This window comes from Barbus barbus, assembly GCF_936440315.1.
Source record: "Barbus barbus genome assembly, chromosome: 44".
In the NCBI taxonomy this organism is placed as follows: Eukaryota; Metazoa; Chordata; class Actinopteri; order Cypriniformes; family Cyprinidae; genus Barbus; species Barbus barbus.
The window spans coordinates 26,137,821-26,160,000 of NC_136722.1; the positions used below are offsets into that span (position 1 = coordinate 26,137,821).

At 38.9% G+C, this 22,180-nt stretch overlaps 1 protein-coding gene across 1 annotated transcript in view; it reads left to right on the forward strand.

The window, feature by feature from the left end:
- Positions 1-1,038: 1,038 nt before the first annotated feature.
- The window catches only part of LOC306863540 (ankyrin repeat and SAM domain-containing protein 6-like), a 23,783-nt gene continuing 2,641 nt past the window's right edge, over positions 1,039-22,180 (forward strand). The window contains exons 1-14 of the mRNA XM_079406938.1: positions 1,039-1,340; positions 2,646-3,151; positions 10,887-10,931; positions 12,268-12,472; positions 13,080-13,186; positions 13,265-13,404; positions 17,288-17,504; positions 19,348-19,397; positions 19,469-19,651; positions 19,743-19,905; positions 20,146-20,321; positions 20,386-20,566; positions 21,785-21,852; positions 22,101-22,180. The exon at positions 22,101-22,180 is cut by the window's right edge and continues 37 nt beyond it. Of these exons, the coding sequence (XP_079263064.1) occupies positions 1,108-1,340; positions 2,646-3,151; positions 10,887-10,931; positions 12,268-12,472; positions 13,080-13,186; positions 13,265-13,404; positions 17,288-17,504; positions 19,348-19,397; positions 19,469-19,651; positions 19,743-19,905; positions 20,146-20,321; positions 20,386-20,566; positions 21,785-21,852; positions 22,101-22,180 (2,354 nt within the window). The 5' untranslated portion in view covers positions 1,039-1,107. The remainder of the gene's footprint in view (positions 1,341-2,645; positions 3,152-10,886; positions 10,932-12,267; positions 12,473-13,079; positions 13,187-13,264; positions 13,405-17,287; positions 17,505-19,347; positions 19,398-19,468; positions 19,652-19,742; positions 19,906-20,145; positions 20,322-20,385; positions 20,567-21,784; positions 21,853-22,100) is intronic.

The following is a 22,180-nucleotide window of genomic DNA, read 5'->3' on the forward strand; positions in this document are numbered from 1 at the left end:
GTGTGTGTTCACTGCGTGTGTGTGTGTTCACTGCTGTGTGTGTGTGTGTGTGCGTGTGTGTGCACGTTGGATGGGTTAAATGCAGAGCACGAATTCCGAGTATGGGTCACCATACTTAGCAGTATGTCACAAAAAAAAAAGTTGAGGAACACTCCATTTGATGTTTTACAGTACTGTCTTTTCTTTTCTATTTGATTCAAATAAACCTATGTTGTGATTGTACTGTAGTGTTTTGCATCAATATATTACAAACTTTGTTCAATGATTCCACTGTGTCTGTAGTATTCTCTCTACTACTGCAGGACTTTTACAGAGATGTATTTACTGTACATGTAGTACCATAATGAAACCTGTATCACCTATTCTGTTCTACAATATTTAATGATTGTATGAACAATGACACAGTGAAACTATCGGTTGCTTGTGTGTGGGTGATCTATAGTTATGTTTCAATGGTATTTCACAGTAAATTTGTTTTTTGAACCAATGATTGTGCAAGATTTCTTTAAAGATGTGAATGCACAATGCAATGTTTTGAACATTAGACAGCCTGTGTTACAAGTGATAACCGTTTTGTGAAAAATGACATCAAGGCTCTGTAAATAGTAGCAAAGTGATTGTAAAAAAAACTGTAGTAAAAGAAGAGAAATTATACAGATGCGTCATAATTTATATATATGAAGAATTTATTTGCAAAAACATAAATACATTTTCAAAAATCATGATTTTTATGTTATGTTTTTATTGTGTTTTATGTTAGTAAGCTATCTATTTTTAGTTATTTTTACTTTAACTCAACTGCAGTTTGATTGAGATTAATTGGAATGCACAATGAAAAAACATTTGTGTGTGTATATAATTCAATATTTAATGGTATTTCATTAATTGTAGATTTAATTTTAATGGACGACACTTTGCATGAGGTTTGTAGTGTTATTGTGGTGGTCGTTGTGTCCAGCAGGTGTCGCAGGTGTCCGCGGTTTCTCCCGTCGCTGATTCCCGGAGGAAGCGTCCGAGCGCGACGTGGATTGTGCGCATGCGCAGAGACTCCTGAAGTTCTGGGGTGACACTTTGTTTCCGAGTGATCGAGTGTCTGAGCGGTTCAGGATGAGTCTGGCGCCGGGGGACCCGCTGCTGTGGTTCCGCGTGTGTGATGAGGGCGTTCTGGAGGATCCGGTCGGGTTCGGTCATGTGGACGGCACCGATGAGGAGGGAAACACGGCGCTCATGTTCGCCTCCGCCGGGGGACACGAGCAGCTGGTCCGGTTCCTGCTGAGGAAAGGAGCGGCAGTGGACCGACGGAACCATTACGGCTGGACGCCGCTGATGCAGGCTGCGAGGTTACTGTAACAAACACGAGAAACAATCCGATACACTTCACTTCAGACAAACACAGTGACACATGTATCCAGCTCCTAACACTTCAGAAGAATTATCATCTTAAACTAAGGCTTATTGTGATCCGTTGTCTTAATACGAACACTCATCATTTCATCATAATTCTTCATTTTTACACACAATATCTGGAGTTTAGTTGTGATAACTTTTCCTTATGAAACTGAAGATAATTATTACTGATTAGCATTATATTTATAATTGCTTTGGCTGCTGTTCTCAGCTGTGATATACTACAGTGACTCACTGTACAAATATTAATATAATATTAATACACAGTCATGATTAATGAGAATGTTTTTGAAATAATTAATTAGGAATCGTTGTTTATTTATAGTTGAGCAAAATGCTATTTGTTTCATAATATTAGCAGCAAATTATAACAAATGTATTTGGGCAGAATCAACACGTATAATGTAATAACAGTATGTCCAACTAATTTTATTGCGTTATTTAATTAAAAAGAACATGGTTTACAGAGCTTTTCATGTTTTATTCTAACACAAAGTGTTTGCAAGCATTTGTACTGCTTTTCTATTTTAATTTTTCAGATTTTATTTCAGTCAATATTTATTTTTTTATTTCTAGTAAAAAAAAATTAATGGTTTTAATTTTAGTTAGAGTTTTAGTAATTTTGTTGTGTGCTTTCATCATTTTAGTAGTTTTATATAGTTTTTCTTAATTTTATTTTAGTAAATCACATTTACATTTACATTTAGTCATTTGGCAGATGCTTTTATCCAAAGCGACTTACAATTGGGGAATACAAGAAGCGATTAATCTTGAAGAGGCAGTCAGACAGAGGAAGTGCTCGTAACACCAAGTCTCAGACATTGTTCAAATAAGTACAAGCTAGTGAGGGAGGGAGAGAAAGAGAGAGAGTTTTTTTTTTTTTTTTTTTTGAGTTTAGGATGAAGTCAAGTACTGCCGAAAGAGATGAGTTTTCAGTTGTTGCTTGAAGGTTGCCAGAGATCCGGCGTTCCGGATAGGGGTGGGAAGATTATTCCAGCAGCCAGGAATGGTGAACGAGAATGTTCTGGAGAGTGATTTTGAGCCTCTCTGTGATGGTAGTTAAACAAATCAAGTTAAACAAAAAGAAAAAGATAAATATTTCCACTTGAAGTTTAATTTCAAATGAACATTTATTTTATTTCAAGTAACTTTTAATGGTTTTAATTAGAGTTTTAGTGAACGGTAAGATCCCTGAGATGCAGAAGCTCGTCTGACGGCTCTGGTCTTGTGGTCTGCAGGTTCGGTCATCTGAGCGTGGCTCATATTCTGCTGGAGAACGGCGCGGAGATCAACGGCAGGAACCGGATGGGTGCCAGCGTCCTGAGCATGACTGCGCGCGGAGGGCACGCTCACATGGCCAAACTCCTGCTGGAGAACGGCGCCTTCGTGGACGACTTCGATCACCTGGTGGCAGCGGAGGGCAGAAGCAGTGGAGACTCCGGTACGTTCCCGGAGATCAGGGCTCTGTTGACGGCCGCTCAGCACGGACACGAGGCAGTGGTCAGGCTGCTGCTGGACTGGGGCGCGGAGGTCAACTTCAACCAGAAGAGCTCAGGCTGGAGCGCACTGATGCTGGCGGCGGCCGGCGGGGCGGTCAGCGTGACACAGCAGCTGGTGGAGCAAGGAGCGGACGCCGATCATCTCAATGTCTTGGGCAAAACGGCCTTCGAGCTGGCGCTTCAGCTGCAGCACAGAGAGGTGAAGAACTACCTGGACTCCATCACCACCGTCCGGCCACAGCCAGGTAAACCCTGCAACCGTGGCTGTACCCAGGGTTTGAAAATTAGTGAGGTCTGTGGAGGGATTAAGAATTGTGCTATAATAACCCAAATACAACCCATTATATACGCTAAACGGTAACACTTTACAATAAGGTTCATTAGTTAACAACATTATTAAACATGAACTAAGAAAGAACAATACTTTACAGCATTTATTGATCTTAATGTTAATTTCAGCATTTACTAATGCATTATTAAAATCATAAGTTGTGTTTGTTAACATTAGTTAATGCTCTGTGAACTAAAATGAATAAAGAACTGCATTTTCATTAACTAACATTAACAAAGATTAATAAATAGTGTAACAAACGCATTGTTCATTGTTAACAGATGACACCTTATTGTAAAGTGTTACCCGCTAAACTCTTTAAAACAGACAGAGATGTAGATGTTTGTGAAAGATGTTTTCTCTGTTTTGGAGGGATGAACACTGTTAAAGGTGCCATAGAATGCATTGATACAATATTTTAAATTGTTCTCTGATATCTACACAGAAGGTATGTGGTTTAGGCACGGGCAAATAATCTCCAGAAACAGTTTTACATGTCCATTTATAACCCTAGGATTTCTGCCTAGAATGTCATTTCAGTAGCTCACAGGAAGGAAACACAGGGAAAATATATATTTCAATACTTTCTCTTGCAGTTATATAGTCGGGTAATTATACTCAGAGCTGGGTAGATTACTTACAAATTGTAATCCGTTACTGATTACATGACAAAAATTGTAGTCAGTAACGTAATCGTTACATTACACATTTCAGGTAATATAATCAGATTACTTTTGATTTAACTCGTTTATCACATTGATTTAAATAGCATTATCTTGTACCATAATGATGTAAAAAATGCAAAGAGTAAGAAAACTTGTTCCATTCATTATAATTTACAACATAAAGTGCATGAAACATCATATCACATCAAGGTTTCCCAAACTATTCTTCGTAAAGGAACTGCAGGGGGGTTGTGAGTTTAATGAAAACGTGACAATTAATTAAATCATAAAAAAATAAAATAAATCATTTTAAAACAAACTTTAAATAAAACACTTACTAAAAATATTAAATATTTTTATTTACCTGCATGCCATGTGATCATTAATCAACATCAAAGAAACCGTGAACATGCAGATGTGATTCTTAATTATTGAAATTTTAATTTTAAAATCTCAGGGGTACTTAAAGCAAATATATTTGGTGAATAAGGTTTAGATGACAAAACGTTTTGGAATGCCTGCATTACATGTAACTAAGTAATAACGTGAATATGTGCATTTTTATTAGTTATAATTAATAATACATGGACACTGTAAAAAAAAAACGTAAAAAAAGTGGAACCAACTTAACATTTTAAGGCAACCAGCTTCAGCAGACTTTTGAGTTTTCTCAACTTGTTGTTTTAAGTTTATACAACAAAAAGTTGAGAATATCCTACAAAAATAAGTTGAGAGAATTCAAAAATCTGCAAAAAGCTGCTTGCCTTAAAATTTTAAGTTGGTTCAACTTTTTTTTTTTTTTTTACAGAGTACAGTAATAATTCAAATAAAAATGAATGTGCAATGTTGCAATGTTGAAACCCTTCTTAAACCCTTCTTATTTTTGTAAATCCAGTGGTCAAATGCTGTCGCCACCTGACTAATGACTGATCTTTGTGTGAATGTCCACAAGACTGCACTATATATACATATATAATATGTATATAATCACTAGGCTATTTTAGAAAGGAAAATGTAAAAGATGAAAAAGAGAAATTAGAGAGAATCAATGAATTATTATTCACACAATAGCAATAAATTATTCATATGTAATCATAAAAAAGTAACTGTAGTATGATTACGAGTATTAAAATGTAACTTACTCTAATTACAAGTACTTAATGTTTGGAATCTGATTACGTAATCCAGATTACATGTAATCAGTTACTACCCAGCTCTGATTATACTGTATATAAAATGTGGGCATCAGGGAGCCACTATTAATATGCGGGGCATTGAAACTGCTTTCAAATGCACAATCGCTTTTTACTTTCAGTTTCGAGATTCGCGATCGCATGTACTCTGTTTATACTGTGGAGCAGCAGTGCTTACCACACATTTCACAAGATCAGATGCTTGTCAGTGGTGCTCAGGATCTGTAAATCATTCACCATCATCCGCAGGCATCTCTCCTTACTCTGTTTATGTGGTAAGCGAAATCTTATGTAATGTAACAGGCTACCGCTAGCAAGGAGCTAACCATGTCCCTTTAGTGGCTTGCGTTATTTTATTAGAACACGTTATTTGCTTTCTGTGCGTTTCTGAATACAGACACCAACCCATCCCAAAAATTGGGTGGTGATGGCGCAGTGGATAAGACACATGCCTTTGGTGTGAGAGACCCGGGTTCGAATCCACTGTGAGACACCAATGTGTCCCTGAGCAAGACACTTAACCCCTAGTTGCTCCAGAGGCGTGCGACCTCTGACATATATAGCAATTGTAAGTCGCTTTGGATAAAAGCGTCAGCTAAATGAATAAATGTAAATGTAAATGCATCCCTGCACTTCACATCCCCTGCACAGCCTGGAACATAACATTTATTTCCGTGATCTGCCATTTTCCGTTGTCCTGCAGAACTTCTGATGGTTCGGCTAGCACAGAACATGGGCGGGTTTATGCAAATGTAGGGGGCGTAACTATTAGTGATCCTGACTGTCACGTAACAGTCGGTGTTATGTTCTGATTCACCTATTTTCAGTGCTCTTTTTTTATTCACGAGATTTACATAAGAAGAGGAAACATTGGTGTCTGAGGCTCACTGTATGTCATTTCCATGTACAGAACTCTTATTATTCAACTATGCCAAGGTAAAGACAGTTTTCCATTCTATGGCACCTTTAAATTATACCATATTTATTGCATGAACATTTCTTAATATTTTACTATATGTTAGGGGTGGATAATTTTATTAGTTGTTTATTAATCATGCAAATGCATATTACTGTTATAGTTTTCATTAATAATCATTGCTATATAGATGATAACTTTGTGTAATGCTCTTATGAATGTTTTAGCATGATTTGTGAAAATGTAACTACTATACTGAATGACAAAGCATAGACTTCTTGATGGCTAGTGTTTGCGTAGGCTATTTCATTTAATTCTGTAACTTGTCCTATAGCTCTGTGTATTAGTATTCATTGCTACTGTTTTTGGCAGCACTGATAACGTAACGTTTCTGACAGATAATATCATGATGTTTTTGCATTTGCCTTACCGAATGTGCTATACTGTCAGCAATAAGCCAATAACCTGTCCATGGTTTTTTTTTTTATTACTGTCCGTTTGAGTGCCGGCGATGCAGTGTTGCCAGATATTGCAATAAAAACAAATAAAAACCGAAAAATAAACCGAAAACTCACAGCTTTGAAGACTTGTCCTCTCTGCAGCATCTTGCAGCAATCATTTTCATACTATGGATGCTAAACATTCTTGCAAACTATTTAAACTTAATTATACATGCAGACATTCATATGAGGAGTTTTAAACAGCAAATTAGTCATTCAGAGAACACATTTTATTTTTGGACCTCAGTGACCTCATAGCTGGCTACGGGTCTTCCTGCAACATCACCTGAAGGGCCAGACAATAGTTTTCATATCAGTCGATATTGATAATTATCATGAAATCTAAAATCTTTATTTCTTTCAAGTTTAAAGCCAGATTTTTGCTCCAAAGTGAAAGATGTTCCTTAATTTTACTTAATAAAATAAATATCTTAATAGAAAAATAAATTTCTGCACGTTCTAACGAGTGATATTGTCAAATCAAGAAACAGGTTTGTGTTGCCTGATAATATTAATAATAATATTACTTTTTTTTGTCTCTTAAATACACATTTGATAGTAGCTTGAGTTAGGATGCAGATGCAAATTTTTGTCCATTATCAAAATCTGTAAAAATTGTAGCAACCTAATTTTTATATGGTGAAATTTAATTATTCTGACAGAGTTTTTGTATTTTTAATAATTAACTATTGCTCCCCCATAGTAGCATACAGTTAAATCATGATAAACACAGTTAAAACCACACACATCGATTGCTTCTGTCTGTCGTGCTGCTGAGAGGTTTGCTCCGTGTAGCTTCGCTTTTCTGTTGAATCTCTATCTTACTTTCACTCTCTGTTGTTTAAAGTGATAATATATAACTTAATTCCCACCATATTTCTGGTATTATCTATCAAACTAATTTGATCATTCGCTTTTTAAAACCGCGAGTGCAGCGCGTTAGCATTCGTTAGCCGGTTAGCTTGTCACTCGTGGTTCCATTCGCGTTTTTATTCACGCCTATTATTGTTTTCTTTTTTCTCGCTCCGTTTTTCACGAGTTCATCAAATAACAGTGGTAAGCGAATCATTCTTCAATCACGGTGGGCAATGGCTTCTTCTCCTGCTATTGTTGTTTGCACTGTTTGCCACATGTACAGTTTATCTCTCTCTGTCGGCGGTGAGGGATTCACATGTGATAAATGCAGGGAATAGTTAGGCTGACAGAGAAGGTTTCAGAATTAGAGACACGCATCCAAACTTTAGTTGAGGACAGTAAGAATGTGAGGCTGTAGATACTGCTTTGGATGAGACTAGCTCAGGGAGTCCTGTACATTGTTTGGTTCCAGTAGAGACCGTGCAGCAGGGCAGCTGGGTGACTGTGAGGCGGCCTAGTCTCGGGTCAAAACACCGCTCTTCCGTTCCGATCAGAACATCAAACAGGTTCTCCCCACTCAGTGACACACCCACTGAGAAACCTGATGAAAGTGCTCTAGTTATTGGCGATTCTATTGTACGGAACATGAAAATAGAGACACCAGCCACCATAGTCCAATGTTTACCGGGATTTAAAAGGGCTGATTAATGCTAAACGTAAATTCAGTAAGATTGTTATCCACGTCGGCGCTAATGATGTTCGACTTCGCCAGTCGGAGATCACTAAAAATAATGTTAAAGAGGTGTGTGAACTTGCAAGTACGATGTCAGACACTGTAATATGCTCTGGCCCGCTCCCTGCTTACCGGGGTGATGAGATTCATAGCAGACTGTCGTCACTCAATGGCTGGATGTCTAAGTGGTGCCCGCAGAATAACATAGACTTTACCGACCGTCTGCTAGCCGCCTTACGTCACAGAAGTCAGTTAATTCTCAGCACATAGAGACTCTTTCACCTAGATATCACACTATAGAGACTGTGTCTGTTCCCCAAACTAGAAAATACAGAAAACATCCAAACCAAAGTAAGAGTAACAATTTAACTGATGTTCAACAAATAAAAAACAGATATAATACAGATAAACAAATGATAAAGCTTGGCTTATTGAATATTAGATCCCTTTCTACAAAAGCACTTTTTGTAAATGATATGATCACTGACCATAAACTAGATGTGCTTTGTTTGACAGAAACCTGGCTAAAACCAGATGACTACATTACTTTAAATGAGTCTGCCCCCTAAGATTACAGATACAAACATGAACCGCGTCCAAAATGTAAAGGGGGAGGTGTTGCCACAATTTATAGCAATATTTTCAGTATTTCTCAGAGGTCGGGTTTCAAGTATAATTCGTTCGAAGTAATGGTGCTTCATATAATGTTATCCAAAGAAACAAGTGTTAATGATAAATCCCCTGTGATGTTTGTACTGCTACTGTCTACAGGCCACCAGGGCACCACACAGACTTTATTAAAGAATTTGCTGATTTTCTATCTGAGGTAGTGCTGCCTGCAGATAAAGTCCTAATTGCTGGTGATTTTAATATCCATGTTGATAATGAAAGAGATTCGTTGGGATCAGCATTTATAGACATTCTAAGCTCCATTGGTGTTAAACAACACGTTTCAGGACCTACTCATTGTGGAAATCATACTCCAGATTTAATACTGTCACATGGAATTGATGTCAGTGGCGTTGAAATATTGCAGCAGAGCGATGATATCTCAGATCATTATCTAGTTTCGTGTGTATTCCATATAACTAAAGCTGTAAAGACAACTACTTGTTACAAATATGGTAGAACCATCACTTCTACCACAAAAGACTACTTTATAAATAATCTTCCTGACTTATCTCAATTCCTCAGCATATCCAACAGCTCAGAACAGCTTGATGATGCAAAAGAAACTATTGACTCACTTTTCTAGCACTTTAGATACAGTTGCTCCTTTACGCTTAAGGAAGATTAAGGAAAAGAGTCCAACACCGTGGTATAATGAGCACACTCGGGCCCTAAAGAGAGCAGCCCGGAAAATGGAGCGCAGCTGGAGAAAAACTAAATTAGAGGTATTTCGTATTGCTTGGCAGGAAAGTACAAAATCCTACAGAAAAGCATTAAAAATGGCTAGATCTGATTACTTTACGTCTCTTTTAGAAGAAAACAAACATAACCCCAAGTATTTATTTAATACAGAGGCTAAATTAACAAAAAATATAACATCAGCAGGTGCAGACATTACCCAGCAGCACAGTAGTAATGACTTTATGAACTACTTTACTTCCAAGATCAAAACTATTAGAGATAAAATTGTAACCATGCAGCTGTCAGCCACAGTATCGCATCAGATAGAGCACTATAGATCCCCTGAGGAACAATTCCACTCATTCTCTTCTATTGGAAATGAAGAATTGTATAAACTTGTTAAATCATCTAAACCAACAACCTATATTTTAGACCCTGTTCCATCTAAGCTCCTGAAAGAGGTGCTTCCAGAAGTAATAGATCCTCTTCTGAATATTATTAACTCATCATTATCATTAGGATATGTCCCAAAAACCTTCAAACTGGCTGTTATTAAGCCTCTCATTAAAAAAACACAACTTGACCCCAAAGAATTAATTCATTACAGACTCGAATCTCCCTTTTCTGTCAAAGATATTAGAAAAGGTAGTATCATCACAACTATGTTCCTTCTTAGAGAAAAATTATATATGTGAGGATTTCCAGTCATATATAGAACTGAGACTGCTCTCATTAGAGTTAAAAAACGACCTGCTTCTATCATCTGATCGTGGTTGTATCTCTCTATTAGTGCTACTGGATGTTAGCGCCGCGTTTGATGGCCGGGAACACTTCCATTAACACCTGATGTACTTGTTACATTGTTAGAAGAATGGCATCTACGCTAATATTAGTCTGTTTCTTTCTTATTCCGAGGTCACCGTAGCCACCAGATCCAGTCTGTATCCAGATCAGATGATGGATCAGCACCTAGAGATGACCTCTACAGTAGGACACCTAGATGACCCCAGAGACTGATCCCCAGTGAAGACCCTGTCTCCAAGACGGCCATCGGGACAAGACCACAGGAACCAGATGAGTCCTCTGCACAATCTGACTCTGCTTTAGTCTAGATTTAAACTGCTGATTTTGTCTGGCCAGAGGAGAATGACTCTATTTCGACAAACTATTTCCCGTCTAAATACTGTAAAGCTGATATAAAGCCACCCAGCTCTATATCAAGCTGATGTAAAGCTGCTTTGACACAATTTGCATTGTTAAAAGCGCTATACAAATAATATTGCCTTGACTTGATTGGTCAGTGCTGGACTGGTCAGTGCTGGTTTAGCTGTTGGCAGATTTCACTGGTCACTGCAGGTCCAGCAGCTCGAGAGACAAATGAGATCAATAATATCAGAAATGTTGCTGTTTTCATCTGATTGCTTTAATACTCAACAGATGACGAGAAGAAACGCCCCGATGTCTTCCATGCGCTGAAGATGGGTGAGTTCTTATATAATATTAGAAGTAAATATTATTTCTCATAAATTGCTATATAGTGTAGTCTTTTATTTATGTGAACCTGGAACATGAAATCAAGGTTATTTTCGTATACTAAAACTAAGACGAAAAGGATTGATCAAAAACATTTTCATAAACTGAAATAAAATAAAATAAAATAAATGGAAAAACTAAAACAAAACAAAACTAACAACCATTATCAAAAAGCTAACTGGAATAAAATAAATAATTATTAAAAATTAATAATTGTTTTCGTAATCATTACGTTCTCACCCCGTGGTGGAAAAATAGAGCTGTGTGGCAGTTTAGGGAAAAGCCTGTAATTGGTGTGAGGTCATCTGACAGACAGACAGTGTCCTGCACAGCTCCTGTTTGATAAACCCACACCGCAGTACTTAACAGAACACCCGAGCCGTTATCCCACAGCACCACTCATTTCATTCTGTACCCGACCCGTTTGACATAGACACAGCGACCCGAACGCTCTCGCATTAAATCTAGGCTACTACGTCAGGTAGGCAAAAATGTTATAATTTATTTATATTAGTTTTCTTATGTAACACAAGCAATCAAACCAACATTAAGCATTCTAAGCTGGTGCTTTGAAGAAAAATAGACAAACAGTGCAACATGGTAATTAACAGAAAAAAAGATGAGGACGCGCATCCTTTCAAAAAATACAAAACATTTGCCTACACGTGCACAATCTGGCAGTCTATTTTGAATAAAACCACGTAAGATTAAATTAACTCTTTCTTTGGTCTGTGCTCTGGAAGTGATCTGCTCATTCTGCTAAACTTTAATTAACTAAACTTTTATATAGTTTAGTTAATTGGAACTAAACTATATAAAAATGAAATAGAAATGTGTTCACAAAATAAAAACTATACTAAAACAAAATTATTAATGAAACTAATAAAATGAAACTTTCAAATTTGAAAACGATATTAAAATTAAAATAAATGTAAAAATGCAAAACTATAAAAAATTTAAATGAAGTTATTTACTTTTAGTAAAATTGAACAGGGTACAATTGAAAAAAAAAAATATTAAGTATAAAAAGAGTTTTGAAATATTGAAAAAGAAATTTTGATATGAAGTGTTACAGCTGATATTTTCAGCCTCATCTCATCAAGTTTAAAGCCGCAAGCCTTTATTAGTGTAGTTTCATCGGCACGCTCCTCGTTTCGCTGGACAGACGCTCTTTCATCTCCGGCTGTTTCATGTCATTACATTAGCTTTGTATTGTATTGATTGTGTGGGATTAACGATCACAGCGATCGTTACCGATGTTTAGTGATCTGGTGTTCTGCTGTAGGAAACGCTCAGCTGGTGAAGGAGATCGTGGAGGAGGATCCGTCTCAGGTGAACGTCTCGAATGCGGATGGTGCGTCTCCTCTGATGATGGCAGCGGTCAGCGGGCAGCTGGAGGTGGTGCAGCTGCTGGTGGACAAACACGCAGACATGGACAGACAGGACTCGGTGCACGGCTGGACGGCGCTCATGCAGGCCACGTATCACGGGTGCGTGTGCCATAGCACTGGTGTTTGTCAAGTCACATTTATTTATAGAATGCTTTTAACAATACAGATTGTGTCAAAGCAGCTTTATAGTATTAAACAGAAAAATAGTGTGTCAATAATACAGAAGGACAATAGTAAACACTCAATTTTCAGTAAAAGGCAGTTCATTGAATTCAGTGATGTCATCGTCCAGCTCACTTCAGTTTTAATAGTATTTGTGCAATCAAGTCAACGATATCGCTGGAAATTAAGTGTCCCCAACTAAGCAAGCCAGAGGAACCCTAACTCCATCGATGACAGAATGGAGAAAAAACCTTGGGAGAAACCAGGCTCAGTCGGGGGCCAGTTCTCTGTGTGGGTGGCTACGCTGACCTCGGAATAAGAACGAAACAGACTAATATTAGCGTAGATGCCATTCTTCTAACAATGTAACAAGTACATCAGGTGTTAATGGAAGTGTTCCGGTTCCGGTTGACCTAATTAATGCAGCCTAACAATCCTTTAACAGATTTGAATTATAGAAATGTGTGTTATGTGTAAGCCAGGTTAAAGAGATGGGTCTTTAATCTAGATTTAAACTGTTAATTTTTGTTCTGTCCTTCATTAGGAATAAAGACGTGGTGAAGTTTCTTCTGAATCAGGGCGCTGACGTTAATCTGAGAGCCAAGAACGGGTACACAGCCTTTGACCTCGTCATGCTCCTGAACGACCCGGGTGAGTGCGCGGAATGTGATTAGCCTTGCGTTGGCTGCATTAGCTGCATGTGACTCTGGTGTTGGTTCTGTCCGGCAGACACGGAGCTGGTGCGACTGCTGGCATCCGTCTGCATGCAGGTGGAGAAGGACAAGAGCAAACACAGAGGAAAATCAACCGTAAAGAGACGCCCGTCTCTAAATGTTCCTCCTCCTCCTGATGATAAAGGCGGCCTGAAGGTAACGATCACTGTAATTGACCTCTGACCCCTAAAGCTGGCAAAGGAGAGTATCTGAGCAAGTCAGTGTTTCATAAGTTTATAATAATAATAATATCAATAATAATAATAATACATTTTATTTAAGACGCCTTTCAAATAACTCAAGGTCACTGTACATCAGGAGCAATAAATAAAACAATAAATAGCGATATCAATAAACCATAAAAGAGAAGCAGCAGTTACAAAATGACAAAAATATTACAAAAGAAATCAGGATTTTAGTGTAGACAGTAATCATGTATGATAAACTATTCGTAATAAGTGAGTTTTGAGTTTAGCTTTGAATTGAGATAACAAATTTAAATGGCTGATGTTAGCTGGGAGAGTATTCCAAAGGCGAGGAGCAGCACGGATAAAGGCTCGATGACCCATGGTGGTTAAACGAGCTGTGGGTGTATGGAGGAGACCCAGTGAGGAAGAGCGAAGAGTTCGAGAAGGAGTGTAGGGCTGAATGAGATCTGAGAGGTAAGTTGGAGCGAGGTTATGGAGAGTTTTATACATGAGAAGAATGGGAAGCCAATGAAGCTCTGAAGAGACAGAGTAATGTGTTGTATAGATAGAGTTTGGGTTATGATACGAGCAGCAGAATTCTGAATCAGCTGGAGTTTATGGAGAAGCTTGTGTGGTAACCCAAATAAAAGAGAATTACGGTAGTCGATGCGAGAGGTGACAAGAATGAACAGTACTGTGTGGGGTGAGAAATGAGCGAAGGCGAGCAATATTACGAAGATGAAAGTGACAAGACTGGGTTATACTAATAATGTGAGCTTCAAATGAAAGAGTGCTGTCAAAGATGACCCCCAAGTTCTTAACTTGCCGAGAAGGAGAAACGGACTGACCATCAATGGATCGAGAAAAACTACAGGACCTAGAGAGAATAGAGTTAGTGCCTATAAGGAGTTCTTCAGTCTTACTGCCATTAAGTTTAAGAAAATTAGCAGAGAACCAGGTTTTTATTTTGTGAAGACAGTTAGTAAGGCAGACAGGTGAAAGAATGGAATCAGGCTTAGTAGGTACATAAAGTTGTGTATCATCAGCATAACAGTGAAATTGAAGACCACATTTAGAAAAAATATTACCAAGTGGGAGAAGGTAGATTAGGAACAACAGAGGACCTAGGACGAAATCCTGACTGAAAACACTCATATAAGTTATTATTACGAAGGTGAGCATGTGGAAGAATTAGATTTGTAAATAAGTTTAGAAATTTGAAATTCAGATGGCAGGGTAAAAGAAAAGAAAAGAATAAGAGGGGAATCAGTTGAAACACTGTATAATGAATTACAATATGGGTTACCCGAAGAGGCCAACTGTTGGTGAATAGCGGTTATTTTATTACTGAAAAAAGACATAAAAAATATAAATTCATCACATTGAGCAGTACTGTACAGGTGTGCAGGAAGGCTGTCATGTGGTTTCTGTATGCGATTTACAGTAGAGAAAAAAACTTTAGCATTACAATCTCCAGACTCAATTAAATGTGAATAAAACTCATATTTGGCAACAGATAGAGCATATTTATATAGATGAACATGTTCGTTATACAGCTCTCTATGTACCATAAGTCCAATTCGTTTATAAAGGCTCTAGTTTTTAGCTGGTGGAGTTCAGGAGTAAACCAGGGCGCAGAGTTAGTGAAAGATACAGTCCGTGTTTTGAGAGGTGCAAAATTGTGCTGGAGCTGCCGTAATTCAGAATTATAAAAGGAGACCAGCTCATCAGAGGAAGAGAGATGGTCACAATGTTGGAGGTCAGTGATTTGCAACAGTAAAAGTTGAGGGGCTGATCTTTTTTATATTCCGGAATGTCATGGAATGTTGCTGTTTGGATCTAGAGAGTGTATTATTAACATTGAAAGAAAGCAATTTATGATCGGACATGGGTATTGCATTTGCCGTACAGTCCAGAGGTGTAACACCTGAACAGCAAACAAGGTCCAGAGTGTGGCCTTTAGAATGAGTTGGAAAGTCCACATATTGCTGGAGACCAAAACTGTCTGGGCAGGAAATGAAATCCCTTGTGAATAAGTTACTAGCAATGTCCACATGAATATTAAAGTCACCCAGTAGAATAATATTAGGTGATAAGGTACACAGTGAGGTTAAAAATGCACAAAATTAATCTAAAAATGTATTACAGTATTTGGGTGTTCGATAGACAACAGCTAGATCTGTAGGTGTTGGACCACTGATAGATAAAGCAACTGATTCAAAAGAAGCGTACGTTGATACAGTCAACGGAGATGCTTTATAAGTCAATTTGTGAAGTATCGCTAAACCTCCGCCATATCTGGAGAGATTCGAGCTTGCGAAATATAAACAAACCCCAGTTGACACGCATGATTCAACTCTAAAAAATCATTCTCTTGCTGCCAGGTCTCAACCAAACAGAAGAAATCAAACCTACGATCATCCACAATGTCATTGATGAAGAGATCCTTGTTCGAGAGTGAATGTATATGAAAAAGTCCAACTTTGAGCTCATTTCCACCTAGTGAAGAGCTGGAACTGTCACAGTCTGGTTAACAGTCCACCGAGTATTCCTCGTTGCTCGGGGAGCTGAAGTCCAGAACGATCGCATTGCCTTCGAGTCATCATACCTGAAACCCCGTCATATATTTGGGGCGGGGACAATGAACAATGTCCTGATAGAGGCGGAGCGGAGGCGGAGGCTCGGCAGAGTAGCACCGCAGCCGGTACAGCTCGGTCGCTGTATATAGAAGCGGTGAGGTCGCCGAGTGAAGCAGTGATGATAGAACAACTCAAACGATGATGAAAAGATGGCAAGTCCACATCGTGTCAGTCAAAACGTTCAACAAAGGTAGAGTTTAAAAAATAAAAAATAAATAAATAAAATATTTAGCGAAAGATAAAAAGTTAAAACACCGGAGAGCAGCAGCAGCCAGTTGTGCCAGTTTTCACTCAACCGGAACCATTATATAAGAGTGTGATATGAACCTCGAAGGCCAGTTGAGATGCTGACCGTTCATTTACAGCTGAACATTACCTAGTGAGACGACCATCATATCCACAGGGTTAGATTTTATTACCACTTTAAACTTGAAAGTGTGAAAAATGTCATATTTGTTTTAGTTTGTATTATTCATATCTGCAAACTTGACACCTTTTGGCAAAATTTGCTGTTCTGACATTAAAATAACTGCCATTCACACGATTTGAGCAACCTGAGTTTTCTCAGTGTAGTTTCCTTCAGAAATAACTGTTTTCAGTTGGTGCCGATAGCCTGGTGGTTAGTGTGCCGACATATAGCGCAGTTGTGCTCACAGCAACCTGAGTTCGATTCCCGTCTCGAGGTCCTTTGCTGATCCCACTCTCCTCTCCCTTTCCAATGCTTTCCTGTCATCTCTCTACTGTCCTGTCGATTAAAGGCATAAAAAAGCCTGAAAATATAACTTAAAAAAAGAAGAAATATCTGTCTTCAGAAAAGTTTCTTTTAATTTTATGACCGTTTGATGTTTGTAAGTGCAGCACTGCTTTGTTTACAGTGGTAACCGCTGTATTTCTGCTGTCAGAGGGAATTCAGAACAATTATATAATCATTTATTAGGCTGAAATGTGAGGTTTATCATTTTCTGAAACTTTATTTTTGTCAAAACTGAAATGATTAGTACTGTACAGTAATTGTACAGTTTAGGATGTCATTGTAGACTTTGGTTTTATTTCAAAAGAATGTTGCTACTTAAAGAACATGTCGTTCCAATCAAATATCAGAACTTCCCAAAACTGTTTTGACTACTGAATTCCCTTTCCCGGTTGGGAGTTGGAGTTGTGATGATTGTATTTTGCTGCTGTTATTCACCGTCTTCCTTCTTGTGTCGACAGTCCTGGTGGAATCGCATGTCCAACCGCTTCCGCAAACTCAAGCTGACACACACGCTGAGACACGGGCTCTCCACCAATCGGCTTTCTCCGTTCCCCGATGAGGTTCCTCTGGACGCCACCATAAAAGCGGAGGAGTCGAGCGCAGCTGCAGCACCTCCTGCTGTATCTCCGAGCGCAGACGTCTGCACCGCGTGGAGCAGCAAGAGTAAAGACTGCGGTGCGTGGAACTAAGCTCAAATGGATCTGGATGAATTGGAGCAAAGAGATCATCAGATGCCCATTTTCCACAAGTTGATATGATTCTTTAGGTTCTTAATGAAAAGTCTATAACGTACTTCGGTTAAAATTTCTCAATGGTAGGGTAAAACAACACACTTTTTACCCTGTCAAAAACAGCTCTATTCACAGCGAGTAATTTTGGTGCATGTCCCTTTAAATGCTAATGAGCTCTGCTGACCTCGCCCCTCTCTTCTGTGGGGTGACGAGCCGTTCTTTGAGAAACAGTGAAGTTTAGCCACATTGTCGTGGAACTTGCTGACTAGCACATTATTAGAAAAGGAGATTTGCAAAGATTCATTAAAAAAACAACCTTACACTCACTTCTTCTGTAGTTGAAGCTGGATCATGAATGATTCGCGGAAACATAGACACATTTAGGTAGATCGGGGGCGAATTCCCTTCAGAAACAAACATAATCCACTGTGTCTTCAGCGGCTCAGATGTCGGGAGTAAATGACAACTGCTATGTTCATTATTACATCCAACAACAGAACACCTCAGTCACTTAGGAGACATTCTTGTCTACTCCTGCTCCAGCATTGAAACAATGGCGGACTGTTTACAGCTCACTCAGGGTCTGTGATAAAACCCCTTTAATACGTTCCTTGTGTGCAGTGTTGGGTAAGTTACTAAAAAAAAGTAATCCACTACAAATTACTAATTACTTCTTTAAAATTGTAATTTGATTACTGATTACTGCATTTAAAAAGTAATCAGATTACTAATTACTTTACTTTCAAGTTACTTTCAAGTTCACTTTACTTTCAAGTTATCAAACCTAAAAAATACACTGCAAAGAGAAACTCATAGTTCTTTCATTAATTTAATATTGACTGAAACAAATACAGAAGTAGGCCTATTATTTGTATACCCTGATTCACTCCCAATATCAATAAAACTTTTTTTTTTTTGGTTTTGTAAAATAAAGAAAACAAATAGGGTGTGCTTTCTGCATTCTCAGTCTCCATGAATATCTTCCTGAAACGATTCACTAAAATGAACGAAAGTGACATGAGAAATACAGTATATCTAAAGAAAGCTTGAAGTGTCTATTATTAAATGAAGTAGCCTAAGTCATGTCGAAAGCAAATATTCTCTGATAAAAATAATCCGTATGAAACCAACTCGAGGTACAGTCTTTGCCATCTGAGCTCAGCTGTAATGTGATCATGCCCACGCACATCGCGCGCTATAAGATAATCATCCACGCGACGCTAGAGACGCACGAACATGTAAACACTCACGTCACTTCTGTAGAAAGATTCAAGTTCAGCTACTTTTCGTTTTTGGATGAAGACGCGCCGTGAGGAATAAACCTTGAATTGTGATGCCGACGCGGTTTAATCCGTTGATCTCATTCTGATGAGTCATTTATTTTTTTTACTTTATTAGTGTTACTGTGACATAACATTCACTTGTTGAACTTTTCCCAAACTATAATGCCAGACTAAAATATGTTGAGTGCAACATTTTGAAATATGAATCTTTCATTGCATCAGATGTTGTAGGACTCCTCTGCTTTTTAGCTCACATTCTCCAGTGATTTATTAAACGGCATACTGATGTGCAAAACATGATTTTTACTTTTTTTTTTAAACACATAAATTTAAAATGTAACTTATTACTTTACTGCGTTACCAGGAAAAGTAATTAGATTACAGTACTGTGTAACGCATTATACCCAACTCTGTTTGTGTGTTTGTTTAGTGCAGAATTTAAAATGAAAACCAATAGTAGTAAAACTTTACATGCTGTAAAGCCATGATGCTGTTTTATTGTAGGTTTGAACGGAACAAGAAGTGGGAAAGATGACTTCCTCATCACGACAATGGTACATTTGTATAATTTCTGCTTTTGTCAAAGTCTTGAAATTAGTGATTTCATGAATTGTTATTGTGTCAGTTGAGGAACGGCGCGCCGCTCGCTCGTCTGCCCATTGAGAAGCTGAAGGCTGTCATCCCACCATTCCTACCGCCGTCGAACTTTGAGCCTTGGAACTCGGAGCGCTGTGGAGCGGCGAAGGAGGGCCGGAGCGGAAACATTCCGCAGAGACCCAGCAGGAGCAGCTGCGCCAACTCCGATATAGTGAGACTTCTATTTATACACTTATAATGTTATCTTTAATTGGAGTCATGTTTTCTGTAGATGATCACTCCTCTGTGTGTGTTTGTTGTAGACATCCATTAGTCGAGTGGTCAGCAGGTCCATCAAGTTTCCCAGCATCACTAAAGGCCCCTCCCCCTCCAACTCAGGCAGTTATAACTCCGCCCACTCCTCAGGTGGATCCAATGGTGTGGGAGGAGTCAACCGCCACGCCTCTGACTCCCATAACCGCTCAGGTGACCCCACCCACTCACTGACATCATACATCTGCAGAAACCTGACCTGATTAAATCACATGATCGTATTCGGAACTGAATTGATTGGAATAATGAATGAAATTCACAGCTGAAGTTGAATTTCTTTCATAATAGATCAGTTTTGCAACAATGTTATTTTCCTGTTTATTTCTGTGAAGATGTTTGATACTATCTGTACTGTATAAAGCACTATAGAAGCACGTGTGTTGTTGTGTGTAGGCGGCAGCGGTGCGGACAGTGTTCTGTCTCAGATCGTGGCTCAGAGGAAGAGAGCAGCTGGTCTGTTGGACAGCAGGACACAGGCCACCGCTGAGGTGCCCAGTCCTGTACCGATGCCGCTGCCCTCCACGCCAGACATCAGCCTGACCGACCACAACGACAGCCACTCCAGACGGGTGTGTATCAGGAGCCTGTGTGTGTGTGTGAGACATTCTGAACCTCACTGTGTGTGTGTTTCAGAAGCTGGAGTTAAAGAAGTGTCCTCAGTCTGGAAACTCGTCGACGTCCAAGAGCACATCACCCACCCTCACGCCATCTCCATCACCCACACCCAAACCACCCAGCGCTGACTCATCTGCATCCACACAGCCCAGATCCAAGAGCAGCGGCGGCTCCAGCAGCGGCACCATCACGGACGAGGGTCAGACACAGAGACACACACACATGCATGCATGTGCTTTACTTATTTATTTTTAATAACAAAAAGCCCAAATGTTATATTTCTGGGCAACTGTAAAGGCCCTTTCACATCAAGGGCCAGTTTTACTAAACAGGGCAAATTAGCTCGAGAGCACAATTCCAAAACAGTGGTGATGGGTGTGGAAATTTCTGCGAGTGATTTACTAACAACGAGCAAATTAAAGAACACAGACGCAACATCTCATTTACATATCGACCAACGCAATATATCAAGCGCAGCGCAAATTGGCGTAGTCGCAAATAAAGAATAAAGAAATAAAGAAGCTACAGTACAATGAAAAGAACCGGAGGCCAAAAAATGAAGGGATGTAAGAAGTTTTGATGACTTTTGCGTGACTCCTAGTTTAGGGTTCCAAGTCGTCTTTTATTTCCTGAAGCAAATTAAAAATAACATGGCTTGACAAACTATATGTTTGGATAATGTGTTTTTCTGGCATTACAAATAAATTAATACATGTGGAAAAAATGCTCTCCTTCTACCACGCGCTCTCTGTTCTCTGCGGTGCCTCCTCCTAGCAACAATACTTGCAGCCATTTCAAGCACAAAATAAGACATGCTTTTTTTGGGCGTTAAATAATGGTGCAAATACCAGTAATTTTATGAGCGCAAATGTTAGTAAATCTTGTTGCGTGATTCATTTGAATACTCTCCTCCCATAAATTTTGCATCTGAAAGGATAACTCCTACAAATGCATATTCAATAAGGTCAGGCACAAAAATAACCATTCGTCACTGCGCATTGCATTGTAAAAAGCGCTATATAAGTAAAGGTGACTTGACTTGACTTGACTGCGCGTCTTTGGTAAAACCTGACTGTAATATTCTAATGCCAAAAGACGGTTTGCGCTGGTGCAAGCTGTTAGTAAAACTGGCCCCAAAAGTGAAATTAATAAGCCTCAGCCTGAACGACGTGCCTCTCTGCACTAACTCCTGATTTCTCTCAACATGAGGACAGGTAATAAAATGGGAAAACAAAGTAAATTATTTATTTGAAAAAGTAATAATTCTGAAATAAATAATTCTGATTGTAAATTTAAAAACAATGCTTTACTATTTGCTTGAAAAAGTAATCTGATCACGTAGTTCACGTTACTACCAAAACTGCACACACGTGTCTCTCTCTGTATTTCTGCTGCTGATTGTTGTTTTTATACACAGATGAGTTATCAGGGATTCTGAGAAAACTTTCTCTGGAGAAATATCAGCCCATCTTTGAGGAGCAGGAGGTGTGTCTGTCGGTCTTCTGTCTGTCTGCTTCCTCTGTTCTTAATGCAGCATGGTTTCAGTCTTTAACGCTGTGATTCTGTCAGAGCTGTGGCGTAATGGTGAGCTTGTGTCAAACACATTAAGATAGGCCGGTTTATTTCTCTAGTTTCCTCCATCGCCTGCCTCTCTCTTTTCTGAATGTAATTCAAAGGCAGATCAAACCTGTCTCTAATTTGTCTGATGAACAGTGATGGATGTTTTGATGCAGGTGGACATGGAGGCGTTTCTGACTCTGACTGACGGAGACCTGAAAGAGCTGGGAATTAAAACAGACGGGCCGCGGCAGCA